Source organism: Prosopis cineraria, unplaced genomic scaffold (genome assembly GCF_029017545.1).
Source record: "Prosopis cineraria cultivar Desert tree isolate PC_DT_omini unplaced genomic scaffold, ASM2901754v1 PC10, whole genome shotgun sequence".
Taxonomy (NCBI): domain Eukaryota; kingdom Viridiplantae; phylum Streptophyta; class Magnoliopsida; order Fabales; family Fabaceae; genus Prosopis; species Prosopis cineraria.
This window is the reverse complement of record NW_026555341.1, coordinates 38,773,054-38,790,139: the sequence shown is the minus strand read 5'-3', so window position 1 is coordinate 38,790,139 and position 17,086 is coordinate 38,773,054. Positions and strand designations below refer to the sequence as shown.

At 28.2% G+C, this 17,086-nt stretch overlaps 1 protein-coding gene across 1 annotated transcript; it reads left to right on the top strand.

Annotated features, from left to right (window-relative positions):
* Positions 1-12,268: 12,268 nt before the first annotated feature.
* Positions 12,269-16,552, top strand: LOC129322635 (tyrosine--tRNA ligase 1, cytoplasmic). Its single transcript, XM_054968925.1, has 11 exons — positions 12,269-12,510; positions 12,899-13,004; positions 13,089-13,236; positions 13,486-13,775; positions 13,870-13,966; positions 14,077-14,182; positions 14,266-14,348; positions 14,502-14,647; positions 14,848-14,953; positions 15,599-15,658; positions 16,347-16,552. Exons 2-11 carry the CDS (start codon positions 12,901-12,903, stop codon positions 16,365-16,367), a joined length of 1,161 nt encoding a protein of 386 aa, XP_054824900.1. The 5' UTR covers positions 12,269-12,510; positions 12,899-12,900; the 3' UTR covers positions 16,368-16,552.
* The last annotated feature ends 534 nt before the right edge of the window (positions 16,553-17,086 follow it).

The window sequence follows — 17,086 nt, the reverse complement described above, 5'->3', positions numbered from 1 at the left end:
AAAGACTTGCAGATTAATTTTTCTTTTCAAGATTCATGCAAACATAGTGAAAAAATAAAAAGCTTACATATACTAACAAGAGTTGATCCAAACATAGGGGATTACAGTTGTTTGAATATGAGATATCTGGTTTGAATTTATGTCTATGCAGAAAATGCTTTTGAGATAGCTATTTAAGCTTAACAATACTCAAATCTGATCGTATTATATAGCGACATAAAGAATGGCATAATGTGTAAGATTCATAGATGGTGTTTGATTGTATATACAGAGGGTCTAAATACTTGGGAGAGCCAGAAATAAAGTGAAGCAGATAAGGGTCACCCGGCGAAGCAGCCAAAATTGTCAAAGTTGATAAAAAGCGACAAGTGTGAAAAAGGCAGAATGGAAATAAAGTGCAACCATGATGCATTCACCAAATAACAAAGAAGGCACAAACCAATAATTGAAGCTTTTCATTTGCATTCACGCACCAAAGTCAAACAATCATTGTTTCCTACCCATGATCCCAAATATGCTCATCAAACTCTATTTATTTATTCTATTCACTTTCTTCATTCTCATGCACCAACGCATCATCCTTTTCACTCTAATTCTCTTCTCCCTTTTTATGTGTGCCTCCCTCAATTCACCATGTATAATTACGTTAATATTATTTTTTCCCTTTATACATGCCTTTTCTTTTGAGCAAAACATAGACATATCCTTTCTCTAACATTAGAAAATAGATTTATATAATTGTATAAAAGCTATCGGGAGATATATCAGCATATGTGATGTTTTTTGGTTTTTTAGGGATGTTTGTTTAAGTTTGGAAACTAGAAGGGGGGAAAAAGGAAATTTTTGTAATTCAGCAAAGCTGATAAAGGTCTGGTAATTTTCCTTTTTTTTTTCTTTTAAATGTAAATCTATCTGAATTTTTTCCCCCCTTAAATCTCTTCCTCTTGCTGTTTCTTTAGAAGCTAGGTTATCAGCCAACAATGAGATGGGTTAAACTTTAAATTTGGATATGATTCAGCTCTAATGCTGAGTCATATATATATATATATATATTAACTGAGCTTGGCCGGGGTTAAATTTTCAAAATGTACTTATTATTAGTAAAGGGTTGGTGTTCAGTCAAAGCCAGGAAAGTTAGAATTATGGTAAAGTGACGCTTTAGACAATCTAAACTATTGAATCGAATAATTACTTGGACCTCTCACTCAAAAAAAAAAAAAGTTTGAAAGAAAGGAAAAAAAAAACAAGAAAAAAAAGGGAGAATGAAGGTGTCTCGTGTTCATTTCTCTTGCACTCCATACACATATATACATATATATATATGGAAGCAAATGGACAAAGTGCATAGGGTCAAAAAAATTGTCTTTAATTTCACAAATCCCTAAGCAAACAAACAATCTAGACGTGTCCTTCAATGAATAAAATATTACCGAAAATGTGATCACAATATAAAAGCCATAGATTTGGGAAGAAAACTTGAAAGCAGTAGATACAATATCATGCCTGGATTGAAGTGTTTGTTTCGGAGATGAGTTGGATTTATTTTATTTTAATTTATTTGATGTTCGGTGGCCTTGAATCAAGGGAAGAATGTAGATAGCTGGGTGGAACGTGGGGTTTGTTTTGAGCAGATTGACTGTGTTCTTTGACATTTCTGGTTTTGCCCTGGAATGTCAATCTTCCACTTTTTAGGGCTTTTTTTTTAAGCGTAGCAGGTAATGAATTGTGCTTCTTCCATAAGAAATATCACGTGCATTGCATGTGGGGTCCCACCAATGGCCTTCAAGAAGAGAGCTTAGAATCCAAGCTTAAAAGATCCTACACTGGACTCAATTTCATGGAAATGCAAGAAAGGTGAAATGGTCCCTTGGTCAGTTTGAAATAATGAACACCAGTCACCATAATCACTCAACTTTTAACATTGCAATATTTCACGAATATTTTAAAGAGTGTTAAGTGCTTACAATGATACTATCAGATTATTTACTAATAAAATTCTTGTACTGACAACAAGATTTGATTTATATTATCATGGATTGGAGGTCAAATGTTTATCAACTAAACAAATTTTTATTAGAAAAGCTAATTTTTGTAGTGGCTATATTGTTAATCTAGCTCCTAGTATTAACTCAGAGGCCATATTTTTGAAGGATCCTTCCAATGATTGTAACAACTGACTCTGCTTGAATGTTGTTGGCCCTTGTTAAGTATTTTTTTTCTCTTTCCGTCGTATCTTCAAAAACAAAAAACAAAAAATTAACACCTAAAATGTTAATTAATATTAATAGTAACTCAGAAATAGAAACGTTTGGAAAAGAAATCGTTATTTCAGTATTTTAGTATTTCATATTATCTAGTGGTGGTTTATTGTGTAAGAGCCCCCCCCCCCTTTTTTCTTTTTAATGCTATCAAGACCAAGAGTATTTTGGAGTTCAATGCTCACTCTAATCCCCTATTATGGAACATAATAGAAAAATAACAACTTTGGTCTCTGGTCCAATACCCCAATCATTTGAATTTTTTTTTATAGATTATAGATATGAGATCAAAAAGTTGACATGCAATATTTGAGCCTAAAAAAGTCTCTTTTATTGTAGGTTTTTTTTTTGAAATTTTTTTACCTCTAATCTAACATTTCCCATAGAAAAAGAAGACAGGCACACACACAACACATATCAACAGTGAGTTCAAACATAAAGTCTTTTTCAAAAGAGAGAGGTGGTGTTATTATTAGAACAATTAGTCATTGACTCTTTAATTGTAGGCTTGAATCTTAACACCAGTAAGTTCCAGTGAAAATAAAATAATATTTAAATTCATATATCATTTGTACGGCTAGTGTGTGACCCGTGGCCATTATATTATTAACTATTATCGTGTCATTTAAAGCCGTAATTTCAATTGAAGTAAAAATACTTGCAAGCATGAAATGAACGACGATACATTTCTGTGTGGACGAAAATTATGCGAGCAGTACATTAAAAGAAAACTATGATGCGATCAATCAGTTATAGTATTGGATCGTGTTGGTGGATGTTGGGCTTAGCCCGATTGGTTAAGTTGGACCCATGAAGGGTGGGCCCGGTCCATACATGATCCACAATCTGCTAAATCGGATCAAATCGCCACTGGCTACTTTATTTCAGTAAAAGATTCATCAGCAAGTATCCTTAAACTGACTGCTGAATATTATTCCGTTTATTAGCCAACGAATAAATCATCAAAATTACAGAAATAAAATCTCACTGCTTTCGTGCTGAATCTGATTTCATTTATTAACTAGATTTTAACCCCGTGCAATAAGTTTAACGTTTTATTTGATTTGAGGACAATGAAAAAAAAAGTAAGAAGAAAATTTTAATACCATTAGAAAATAAAAATAAATAACAACATATTACACCACAATTTTTTAAGGTTATTTTTTAATTAAATAATGATTAAAGTTATTTTTTGTTAACATCAAAGGTTAGACTATACCGTTTTCAAAAATTAAACTAAAATATTGTACAAAAGATGAGTTTATTTAAGAATTTTTCTTCTAATTTATATTTTTTATAATTTGCTACCCATATCAAAAATTTAGTAGAATATTTTATTCTAAAATTTATTATATATGAATATATTAAAATATAAAATTCAAATTTAAGTAGAAAAATTTATTTTAAAATTTATAACTTATACAATGTACGGGAATAAAATATAAGTCATTTTTAATCAAATTTTATCTCCTAACAAAGTAGTTATTTATTTTAAATTAATATCATCTTTTATATTTATTATTTAATTAGATGTTTAACTCTAAAATAATTACACCTTTAAAAACTAAAAATATCTTATATTTTTAAATAAATAGAGTAAGTTTATTAAAATAATATTTCAAACAGTGTGTATAAAAAATTAATAAAATAAGAGATAAATTAGTTAATATAATTTGTGTTTATGTTTATTTAAATTTTATTACATATCTAACACCTATTATTTTTATTAATAATCTTATATCCATATATAATTTTTACTATAAATTCTACATAAATTATAGGTCCCACAATTATTTTTTTTATCATTGGTAATTCCTTTGCATATCAAAAACATATTATTTTTATTAAAAATTCTATATTCACCATCAATTTTTACCATGGATTCTATATGATCTTTCGAGATATAAAAATCTTCATATTTTTTACATATTGTCTAAAATTTTAATTTGTATAAGTGTTAGTTCCACAGCCACATTTTTTAATGAGATCACACACCTTCTTTTTTATCGAGTCCTACAACTATACTATTTATTTTTTAACAAAATCATCCATTAACTAATTTTAAAAAATTATTTTTTAAATGATTACTAATTTAATTTTATTAATTAAATTATAGGTCTCTTCCTACTTTTTTATCATAAGAATTTTTTTTACATATCTAACACCTATTATTTTTACCATGATCTTCCAAAATATAAAAATACTATTATACCTTGCACATTGTTTAAATTCTTAAAATTTATAATTATATGCCCCCACTCACATTTTTTAGCTCTAGGTCCACACCACTTCTTTAAACCACACTACTTCAATTTTTTAAGAAAATTAAATTTATTGAAATCTCACATTCTCTCCATTCCTATTAAATTCTCAATTCATACCAATTTTAAAATATATAAACATATAAAAAAATTTAATAGCCGAGCTCAACTCATGCACCTCTAGCATTTAAATTTATTTAATTTGGTTTAATTACTCCAAATTTTTAAAAATTATTTTATTTTATTTTTTCTTTATTGAGTTCATAAGCTATGTTTTTGATTTTTTTTTGGCCAATTTATATGTTTAACTTTTTAAAAAAGTTACAAAATTAATTTTTTGATAATTTAAATAATAGTTAGATAATATTTATATTTAAATACGAGCATTTTAGTTCAACACATATAACTTAATAGTCAACTAATGGTTAGTTGGATGAAAATAAAATTTTAAAAATAGAAGGGAGACTTGTATTTCATAACTATTTATATTAGAAAAAAATGTTTATATAGGTTTTCAAAAATAAAAGACATGTATCATTAATTAAGATAAAACAAAAGGAATGTCAAAATATTTTACTACATCTTTGAATTTTTTGCCTCATTTATATATTTAATTTTTAAAAAAGTTACAAAATAAATACAATTAGATAATAAAAAATTATTTTTTGGTAATTTAAATGATTTTTAGATAACTTTTATATTTAAATAGAGATATTTTCATGTAACATATGTGACTTAACAGTCAACTAATAATTAGATAGATTGAAAATAAAATTTTAAAAATAAAAAAGGTTTGTATTTTTTAACTATTCACATTAAAAATATTCATATCGATTTCAAAAAATATAAGAAAAGTATCATTAATTAAGATAAAAATGGTTAACATATTTTTCTCATTTTTAATAATATATCCCATATATGTCTCTTTTACTATATGACTCACTTTATTCTTTTCCTTTTTTTTATTATTAAAAAACATTAAAGATTGACAAATAAATTTTTTTAAAAAAAAATGGATAAAGAGGTCACGGATGGGTACTGATATATAGTACCCATCCGTAACAATAACAAATAAAAAAAACTAACAAAAAATATTTAAAGAAAGTGGGCACTGTAGATTAATAGAACCCACCCGACGCTATCTACATAATATTATAGTTATAGATATAAATTTATTTATTAATTTTTTAATGTTTTATAATAAATAAAAAAGAAAAAGAATAAGGTGGGTTATGTAATAAAAGAGATACATGCGGGATATATAATTAAAAATGAGTAAAATATTTTATCTATTTTTATCTTAATTAATGATACTTTTCTTATATTTTTTGAAACCTATATGAATATTTTTTAACATGGATAATTATAAAATACAAATCTTCCTTTTATTTTTAAAATTTGATTTTTAATTCATCTAATCATTTGTTGACTGTTACGTCACATATGTTAAATTAAATTACCCCTATTTAAATATTAATGTTGCCTAAAAATCATTTAAATTACCAAAAAAAAAATTTTTATTCTCTAATTGTATTTATTTTGTAAATTTTTTAAAAATTAAATATATAAATGGGTTAAAAAAATTCAAAGATGCAGTTTATGAATTCAATAAAGAAAAAAAATAAAATAAAATAATTTAGAGTAGTTAAGCTAGCCTAAATAAATTTTAAAACTAAAGGTGTCAAGAGTCAGGCTCGACTAAAAACTTTTTATATGTGGGACCTACAAATAATTAAATTGTTTATATGAAACTTATAATTAAAAAAGAGTAAAATATTTTGACATTCCTTTTGTTTTATCTTAATTAATGATACATGTCTTTTATTTTTGGAAACCTATATAAACATTTTTTTCTAATATAAATAGTTATGAAATACAAGTCTCTCTTCTATTTTTAAAATTTTATTTTCATCCAACTAACCATTAGTTGACTACTAAGTTATATGTGTTGAACTAAAATGCTCGTATTTAAATATAAATATTATCTAAAAATTATTTAAATTATCAAAAAATTAATTTTGTAACTTTTTTAAAAAGTTAAACATATAAATTGGCCAAAAAAAATTAAAAACATAGTTTATGGACTCAATAAAGAAAAAATAAAATAAAATAATTTTTAAAAATGTGGAGTAATTAAACCAAATTAAATAAATTTAAATGCTAGAGGTGCAAGGGCTGAGCTCGGCTATTAAATTTTTTTATATGTTTATATATTTTAAAATCGGTATGAATTAAGAATTTAATAGGAATGGAGAGAATGTGAGATTTCAATAAATTTAATTTTCTTAAAAATTGAAGTAGTGTGGTTTAAAGAAGTGGTGTGTGGACCTAGAGCTAAAAAATGTGAGTGGAGGCATATAATTATAAATTTTAAGAATTTAAACAAGATGTAAGATATAATAGTATTTTTATATTTTGAAAGATCATGATAAAAATAATAGGTGTTAGATATGTATTAAAAATTCTTATGATAAAAAAGTAGGCAAGAGACCTATAACTTAATTAATAAAATTAAATTAGTAATCATTTTAAAAAATAATTTTTTTAAAATTAGTTAATGGATGATTTTGTTAAAAAAATAAATAATATTGTTGCAGGACTCGATAAAAAAGTAGATGTGTGGTCTATCATTAAAAAAAATGGCTGTGAGACTAACACTTATATAAGTTAAAAATTTAGACAATATGTAAAAAATATGAAGATTTTTATATCTTGAAAGATAATGTAAAATTCATGGTAAAAATTGGTGGTGAATATAAAATTTTTAATAAAAATAATATGTTTTTGATATGCAAAGGAATTACCAATGCTTAAAAAAAATGATTGTGGGACCTATAATTTATGTAAGATTTATAATAAAAATTATATATGGATATAAGATTGTTAATAAAAATAATAGGTGTTAGATATGTAATAAAATTTAAATAAATATAAACACAAATTGTATTAACTAATTTATCTCTTGTTTCATTATTTTTTTTTTATACACACGTGTTCGAAATATTATTTTAATAAACTTACTCCATTTGTTTAAAGATATAAGATATTTTTTAATGGTTATTTCTCAAGGTTTGAATGTTACAAAGTATAAAATATTTTTAATTTTTAAAGGTGTAATTATTTTATAGTTAAACACCTAATTAAATAGTAAATACAAAAAGATGATGTTAATTTAAAAACAAATAATTACTTTATTAGGAGATGAAATTTAATTAAAAATGACCTATAATTTATTCCTATATACTGCATACGTTATAAATTTTAAAATGAAATTTTCTACTTAAATTTAAATTTTAAAATTTAATAATATAATTTTAGAATAAAATATTCTACTAAATTTTTAATATGGACAGAAAATTATAAAAATATAAATTACAAGAAAAATTCTTAGATAAACTCATCTTTTATACAATAATTTTTTAAATTTTTGGAAACGGTATAATCTAACCCTTGATGTTAATAAAAAAATAAATTTGATTATTATTTGATTGAAAAATAACCTTAAAAAATTACGGTGCAATATATTGTTATTTATTTTTATTTTCTAATGGTATTAAAATTTTCTTCTTACTTTTTTTCATTGTCCTCGAATCGAATAAAACGTAAACTCTCGTACATTGTAATGTTTGCCTTGATATTGTCAGGACAATACTCTTACACGCTGTTGTAATAATTAAGATTAGATAAAATCCTAAGTAAAGATTATTACAATTCAAGGGTTTAAAATATAATTAGTTAAACTAATGAGATCTCAAGAAAACCCTTTTAAAAAATATTGTTTGAGTTCAAACTATAGTTCAAAATCAATTAAGAATAAAAATACGAAAGCATGAAAATCAAACCACTTCAAATTAGGCTAAAACAAGCCATTTTTCAAATATCTGGCTTGTCTGCCGCAGTAGATGGCATGGAGGGATGAGTCCCTCGAAGGCCACATACGCTGTGATGTGTACTTACTGTCATGACAGCTTTTTGAACTTCCAGAGTGCGCTGTTTCACTGTCTAATGTTCGATTTGAGCGATTCAAATGTTTGCACGAAGCTCTTCGAACCCTCTAATTAATGACACTAGTCTCATACTCAAATAATCATCTATTAAAAAGATAGATACTTGAATCTAAAATGGTTTGTTTTCACCTCAAAACACATATCAAGATATTCAACTCATAATACCAAATGCTATTAGCCCCAGAGACACATTGACCACCTCAAATAGACCATACATAACATGATAATTCATTCATATCACCCAAATAAACAATCACACTCAAAATAACCACCAAACCCCCATATGACAATAAATTTAACTTGATCAAGCACGCAAAACATCAACCTTAGATTAAGATACGCACACGTATCACAAATTGATATAAGTAATATCCCAATATAATGTCATGTTCCTAAGTTGGCATTATATATTGATAATATTTGTTACAAACCCAAAGGAGAAAAGGGAAGAGTTATACAACAATGCTTGTCACTCTTTAGATGCCCCTTCCTTTCCCTTGTCCCTACCGGAGCCTTTACTTGTAAAATATAGTCACGGGATGAGATAAACATTTTAGTAATAAAATAATTCACTACTATTAATTAATATGCACAACCATAAGAGAGTAAAGCTATACAATTCTAAAATATACTCTTAGCATATTACAATATGTTCCTTTTAATGAATATAAGTCGTTTACCACTAGTATAATCATTTTACCATCCGAGCCTTCATATCACCCTGACTAAAACTATAGGCTCTTGGATTAAGTGCACATTTATAATGATCTGAGCTCACCTTTAATGATAGGATCACCTGGTTAAAGGTGTTCTATCCTACTTTCAAACTATGGTCTCCTCCTATCGCACACCAATAGTGATGTTGTTACTTCAACATCGCATCACTAATACTAAAGAGCGTTACTCTCTAACGCCGTATCCCGCATGGATATTAAGGAGAAATTTCCAACACCATGCCTTACTAGACGCAAAGAAGATACATGCTATATGAACTTTCACTACTCCTTCTTACGGGTGAACTCCCACTTCCTAACATAATCATGCTCACACTTAATATATATATATATATATATGACATATGCATTTCAAATTTCTCAACCCGTTCATATATAACTTTCATCATTCTCATCATTTGCAAATAGATTTTTCATGCATAAAATCACATGTTCATAATTGATATAGATGTAGTATCGTAGATTAGTAATATGAAAAATACATAATTATTTACCCAAAACAGATCAAACATAGTCCATAAAAAATTTTAAATTTCTAGCTTATCACAGAGAATCAAATACCTAAACTTATAAAATAAAAAAAATCATGAATCTGTAGCTCTGTTTTTTGCTGGTGTGCTCTATTTCATTGAGTATCGTTGATGTATCTCACCTTGCGTTTGTCTTTCACCATCATGACTGTGGCTTACTCACACTGCTTTACTATCTTGCGTTTGTCTCTCCCGTTGAGTTCCGTCTTCTCTCTTGCATTTGTCTATCTCGTTTCAGAGATTTTTTGTGTTTTGAACCTCCTGGTATTTGAAAAGAAATAGATATTAAAAAGGACATTTTTGTAAATTAATTATAATTTAAATATTATAAAGGCTATTTTTGAAATTTAAGAAAGGTAAACATAACTTTTGATTCCTATACTTTTTTTTTGGTGTTTTAAGTTCCTACATTTTTATTTTTTATTATTTTTAATCCCTCTAGGAACAAAGTATAGGGATATTAGAAGAACCTAAAATAATAAAAAAAAAATGTAAGGATCTAAAATACTGAAGAAAAGTATAAGGATCAAAAGCAAAACGCGAGTAAAGTATATGGACCAAAAGTTATATTTACCCTTTAAGAAATAATAGGTTATTTCTTTTAGTTGGTTTTATAATATGAGCTATCTATACAAAAGCCCCAAAAATATATAAAAAAACAACTTGTTTTATTTTAAAAAATTTACCCTAGTACATATTGAAAATAAAAATGTCATATTATTATTATTATTATTATTATTATTATTTGGTTACCAAATGTCATCTTATTTTATTTCATAATCTGGATAAGAATATAGACAATTTATTTTGATATTATTTATTTAATAAATTGTTATCTGGTACATATTAAAAATTTAAATAATATATTTTGCTAAAAAATTTATTACCGCATACACCATGTGTAATTATAAATCCTTCAAAAACAATAATAACTAATTTTTATTAAATTTAATAATTAATTTTAAAATCACATAAATGAAAACTTATTGAAATTTGTAATTCATTACTCTCGTTAAAATTAAAAATTTTAATAGTATATTTTATTTCAGAATTTATTTCTTCTTATACTTTGTGTATTACAAGTTATTTAAAAAGTAAACAAATAAAAAATTTTGAAATTATATCATAAACTTTTGACTTTATGGCTCATTTTATTTGGAAATCTATTACCTCGTATATATTTGGTTTATAAAAAATAATTTATTTTAGAAATTTTTTATTCAAATAGATCTTAAAAATATAAAGTTAATTATACAAATTTAATCATAAAAATGATGAATAAATAGTTCAGATGAATTTAGAGACATATTTAAATGTCTCTAATGTATTTGTCCTTAAATTTGTATCTAATTTAAACAAATCTCGTATAAAATATATTAAAATAATTAAAGATGGATTTAGAGACTTTCTTTTAAAGTTTTAGTGATGGATTATAACTCATCTTTAAAATGGTATCTATTATTTATATGGAGAAGTATTTTGAGACAAACTTATATGTATATTTTTAATAATTAGAGAGAGATAATATTTATATTTGGATTAGACAATTTAATAACCGTAATTTTGGCTTAAACAATTCAATCCCTTTTAATTATTTAAATTAATTCTTTTAATTATTTTTATTTTTAGTTATGGGAAAAATACACACATATGATAGCGAATAGTTTATGTCTAGAATTAGAATCTTTTTGTTTAATCCATTTCTATAATATTGATTTAATAAAAAAATAAATAAAATTCCCACTGCACAAAGTATTAAAAAATAATAAAGCCCCCTCCATTCTTGTTCGCATTCGCCTAACAAATACAAGACCCTCCCAGCGTCAGCGTCTCTCAGCGCCCGCGTCCTCTCCGTCCAGATTTGCAAAATACTCCCAATACACAATTACATGGCTTTCAAAAATGCAAATAAATTGTTTGTTTTAAAATAAAAAAAAAGCATTTTAGAAGATTTTAGGCTAACTTTTAATTGTATAAGGTAAGTTCATTCACATAAATAGACCTAATTATGAGTAAATAAATCAAATCTATTTATTTAAAATTAATTTTTAACTAAACAGGACATGATATAATTTAAACAAGTCATTCATTCAAACTTGTTTAAGTAAATAAATTAAATCTATTTATTTAGAGCCCAGCCTGTAGACCTATCTATTTATGTTTGTATCTTATATTTATATAAGTAAATATATATAATATTATATTAAATTAAAATAAATTTTATTAAAATATTAAAATAATTAAATGGGTTTGTAGAGATCTACAGGATAATCCGTTTAAATTTTGGTCTAATTTATTTAACAAAAAGATTTAATTTAAATTTATAGTTAAGTCTATTTATGTGAATGAACTTAACTTATGTAATTAAAAGTTAGCCTGTTCTAACATATTTCTATTCGATCTTTTAAAATGTATTTTTTTTAATTATTTAAAAACAAACAATTTGTTTGCATTTTTAAAAGCCATATTGGGAGCATTTTACTAATCTGGACGGTAAGGACACGGACGCTGAGAGGATCCGTTCCGTTCCAAATCGGTGATTCCTTCTCGCTCACCCCACGGTACGAAACCTAGCGCTCGCCGTAGCCGTGCACTGTCTTCCATCCGCCACTTTGTGCAGTCCGCCGTCGCAGTTTCAGATCGACAAGTTTCCACCATTCAGTCCGCAAGATCCTTACTCTCTCTCACCTTTGCCGTTCTTTGGGGTGCTAGCGATTAAGGTGAGTTCAGATAGTCTCTCTCGGCTCTACACTGATCTTTCTCTCTTCCTTGTTCTGAGAGCACTGATTAAAAAATGAATACTGTGGCATACATTTAAACTGACAATCTCTCTTCACTGGTCGGAGGAGCTTCTTTGATTTTGGATTTTGATAGATGACATAGTTTTCTACTGGGGTCTGGATTTGTGTGATAGAAATGAGAAAACAATGTTTATTATTGCTAACGTAATAAAGTTTTAGTGTCTTCTATTATCTTTGCAATTAAACTTGGCTTGGGAAATTTGTTAACTTTCTTCTTTTATACTTTGGGTATGTCTTTTTCAAAGTACAAGCAAATTATCATCTCCTTTAGCACTTTAACATAATTTCCCCATGATCTCAACACTAGAAATGGAGGCTGCCATAATTTCCTCAGAAGCTATGGAATCTTTGTCCGTGTCCAATTCAGACAACGCAGAATCGTCTGGCACTTCAAATCCAAATCCAACTGATCAGTAAATTTCCTTGATCACTCGCCTTGCAGGTTTGAATTTCCATGGATTTGTTATTTTTACTCAAATTTTAAGTGTTCTCCACAGATTGAGTTTGGAACAGAGGTTTCAGATCGTGAGGAGTGTTGGGGAAGAGTGTATTCAAGAAGACGAGCTCCTAAATTTGCTGGCAAAGAAGCCTGAACCTGTTTGCTACGATGGGTTTGAACCATCTGGTCGCATGCATATTGCTCAGGTACCAAGATTTTCAAATACTCTGCAGTTTTCTTCACTTACATTAATCCATGATCTGAAAATGTAGTTGGGAAACAGAAACGTGTAAGATGAGGACATGATTTTGTTTTCTGACACTTCTGAGTTGTTGGATAAATTGAATGGAGAAAGGCATGGCAAAGAGCACCTCTTGACATTGATGGCATTCTTTTAGTTTAGTAGAATTAAATCTTTTGAAGGTGATTTAGCTGACATTCTGTCACTTGTACAGGGTGTCATGAAGACTATAAATGTAAACAAGCTGACATCTGCTGGGTGTAGAGTTAAGATATGGATTGCTGATTGGTTTGCAAAGCTAAACAATAAAATGGGAGGAGATTTGAAGAAAATTGAGGTAGTAGGCCGTTATTTAATTGAAATTTGGAAAGCTGTTGGAATGGATGTAGAAGGAGGAAAGGTAGAGTTTTTATGGTCATCAAAGGAGATTAATGCAAGAGCTCATGAATACTGGCCTCTTGTATTGGATATTGCTCAGAAGAACAACCTTAAAAGGATAATCAGGTAGATGTTTGTTTGGTGCATTCAGATGCTTAAGTAAATAGCCTGTTTGGTGTCCGACTTCTAATATTGTTCTTTATTTCTGTCTTCCACACAGGTGTAGTCAAATCATGGGTCGAAGTGAACAAGATGAATTAACCGCTGCCCAGATCTTTTATCCATGCATGCAGTGTGCTGACATATTTTTTCTCAAGGTGCACTTTTCACTTTTTGTTGCTTCTTGTATTTTCTCTTCTGAAACTACATTTCCCATTTTGCTTGAAACATGTTAGTGATATCTCATAAATTTCTTCTCTTAAAATAGGCCGACATTTGCCAATTGGGAATGGATCAGCGTAAAGTGAATGTACTTGCTAGAGAGTATTGTGATGACATCAAGAGGAAGAACAAGCCCATCATCTTGTCACATCGTATCATCCTTTTTCCCTTCTTGATCTGTTTTGTATTTTGGTTAGATATATCTCTTAATAATTGCGTCAGTCTTGATTTGCAGATATGTTACCTGGCTTACAGCAAGGGCAAGAGAAAATGTCAAAAAGTGATCCATCATCATCCATATTCATGGAAGATGAGGAGGTGAGTGGGTTGAGGGTATTAAATTTGTCATATAGAAAATGTGAAGATGAATTGTCTTGTACTTGTTTTCTGTAATAAAATAAGCGGTTTTAATTGAATTGTTCATTTATCACTTGCATTCTGACATTTCAACTTCTTGTTTGGATCACATAGGCGGAGGTGAACCTTAAGATAAAGAAGGCTTATTGTCCGCCAAAGATTGTGGAAGGAAATCCTTGCTTGGAGTACATTAAGTATCTTATTATACCATGGTTTAACAAGTTCTCAGTGGAGCGCAGTGCAGAGAATGGTGGCAACAAGTAAGTTTTGCTGCCTTTTGTTGAAATAGTTGGTGGTTCCATTTGTGAATGAGTGGGCTTCTATCATTTCTCCTAATGTAAACTTCCCCTATTGATAATTGCCACTTGAACTATTTTGGTTTCCACGAGTGCGTTTCGTCACTGCCTTTATTTTGAATGGTTGTCAGGATTTATCATCTGTATTATTGTTTTTAATCTAGGACATTTAAGAGCTTTGAGGAGCTCATTGCTGACTATGAAAGTGGGGAGCTACATCCAGCTGATCTTAAACCGGCTTTAGCAAAGTCGTTGAATAAAATTCTGGAGGTAATTTTTATATCCGAGTTTGTGCATATTATATTCCCCCCTCCAAGTTTTGAAAACAGTTTCAAAATTTTCAACTAGTTTGCATGAGTAGTATTTGTTTTCTATCAGAGTTATTCTGAAAGATTTTGCTACATATTTTGCAACCATTTATTAATGCCATGTTCTTGTACGGGGATATATATATATATATAGAGAGAGAGAGAGAGAGAGAGAGGGCCCTGTATGGTCTGCTAACCTGGGCAAATAGTATTAACTTTTGATGGGGGCTTTGGCATGCAAAAAAACTTTTGCAAGAAGAAACTTCCTGTTTAGAGAATGAGTTCAGGGATGGAGAGAGCGAGAGCGAGAGAGAGAGAGAGAGAGAGAGAGAGAAAGAGAGGGGAGTTAGTAGTAGCTGCAGCATCAGCAGAGAACTTGGGCTGTTAAGAAGGAAAGCCTTTTTTCTTTCTTTCTTTCTTTCTTTTCTTAAAATGAAAAAAAAAGAGTCTATTTTTTCTGTAAACCTTGGACATTTAATCTGTGTCTGTATTAACTTTGATTTTATGACTTAGACAAGGGGCTTAGACTTGTAAAATAATTCAGCAAGAAGACATTTCCTGTTTGAGAATGTGTGCTAGCTAAATTCTTCTTTGTTTATGCGTGCAGCCTGTCAGGGAACACTTCAAAAAGGACAGCAATGCTAAAGATCTGCTAAAAAGGGTCAAGGTGAGTGAGAGAACCACTCAAATTTGGAATTTCAATTTCAATTAAGATAAATCTGCCAGAGTATATTCTAGCCTTGTTCAATTCGGAGACTATGTGCACTGCACATGACATGTAACCTGTACACTTATCTAGACTGTCCAGTCTATTGATTTGGCTAGAAAGTAGAAACCTATGTTGCACAAAAATTGGTAATGCGTATCATATACAAATTTTTTTACAACTTTAGGATATGGATACTGTGAAGAAAGTTGAGTTTTAACCGAGTCTCTCAAACGTAATATAAAGATTTTTGTGTTAAGTTTTCAATGAAAGAATAAGTTAAATTTATAATTTTCAATTTAAATTAAATGTCAATCTTCGTCTTTATTCATGCCATTAATGTTATTTATGAACTCTTCATTTTGGTGTATTTCAAACAAAAAAGTCAATGATATAAATGTTAGAATATGTTTACATATATTGTGAAGTACAGTATATATATGCACGAATACAATGCAGGTATGGCTATTCTTTTTTTTTTTTTTTTAAATATAGGTGTGACGTAGCTCCAAAGTTTAGAAATGTGTTGAACAATGTTTTAGATGCTGCCTATGATTTAACTTGTTTTGAGATTTCCCCACTGCTTGGGGCCTTGTTCATGCATTAATTTTGCACTGCGTTTTTAACGGAATTGGTCTTTGGTGTGCAGGCTTACAGAGTCACCAAATGATACCATACGCTGATTTGGAACTCCCATCTTCATTATATTTATTTACTCAACAGCCATCGAATTTTGCATAACCATATTTTCCTTGTTAATTGTAAACAACAGTGGCATCTCTGTAGATAATTATGATAAATTATTGATTCAAGATTCATTTTGAATGAATATGATGGCACGACATTTTTGGGATTTCTTGAGCCTGCTGGCATAATGGGTTTCATTATAAGCAGCATGTTTCATTGCGTGTTTTTTTTTTATTGGGTATGGGGTCAAATATCAAGTTTTCTAGGAGCTATTAATAATGCATCGGGCAGGCTCCCTGTTCCTGGCTTTATTGGAAGTTAGATTTTCGGAACCCTTTTGCTTGGAATGATTTCTTTCATGTTTTTTCTGGAGGAGTTTTGTGTGTGTTTGATTTTCAGTTTGTTAAAAATTCATTTGGTGAAAGGTTGTTTAGTAAAAGTTAGAGGTAATGAAATTTGTGTTTGAATATATTTTTTCAAACGTCAATTTAGTAAACAGAAAAAAGTTTGAATTAATGATGATTTGTGCTTGTAAAATGTATTTTGAAATGTATAATAAACAAAAAGAATATTAATTTACGATAATTTATAATTCTTGTTATACAAATATAATATATTAAAATGTGAAAAAAATTAAAATAATATAAAATTTAATATGTTAAATAAGAATAAAAAATGTAAAGCTTAATATTGAAAAAAATT

Coding starts and splice junctions, on each gene's coding strand:
- LOC129322635 (XM_054968925.1), top strand. CDS start 12,901: ATGGAGGCTGCCATAATTTCCTCAGAAGCTATGGAATCTTTGTCCGTG. Junction 14,349..14,501: donor TATTCATGGAAGATGAGGAG/GTGAGTGGGTTG, acceptor TGGATCACATAG/GCGGAGGTGAACCTTAAGAT. Junction 14,954..15,598: donor CGTTGAATAAAATTCTGGAG/GTAATTTTTATA, acceptor TTATGCGTGCAG/CCTGTCAGGGAACACTTCAA.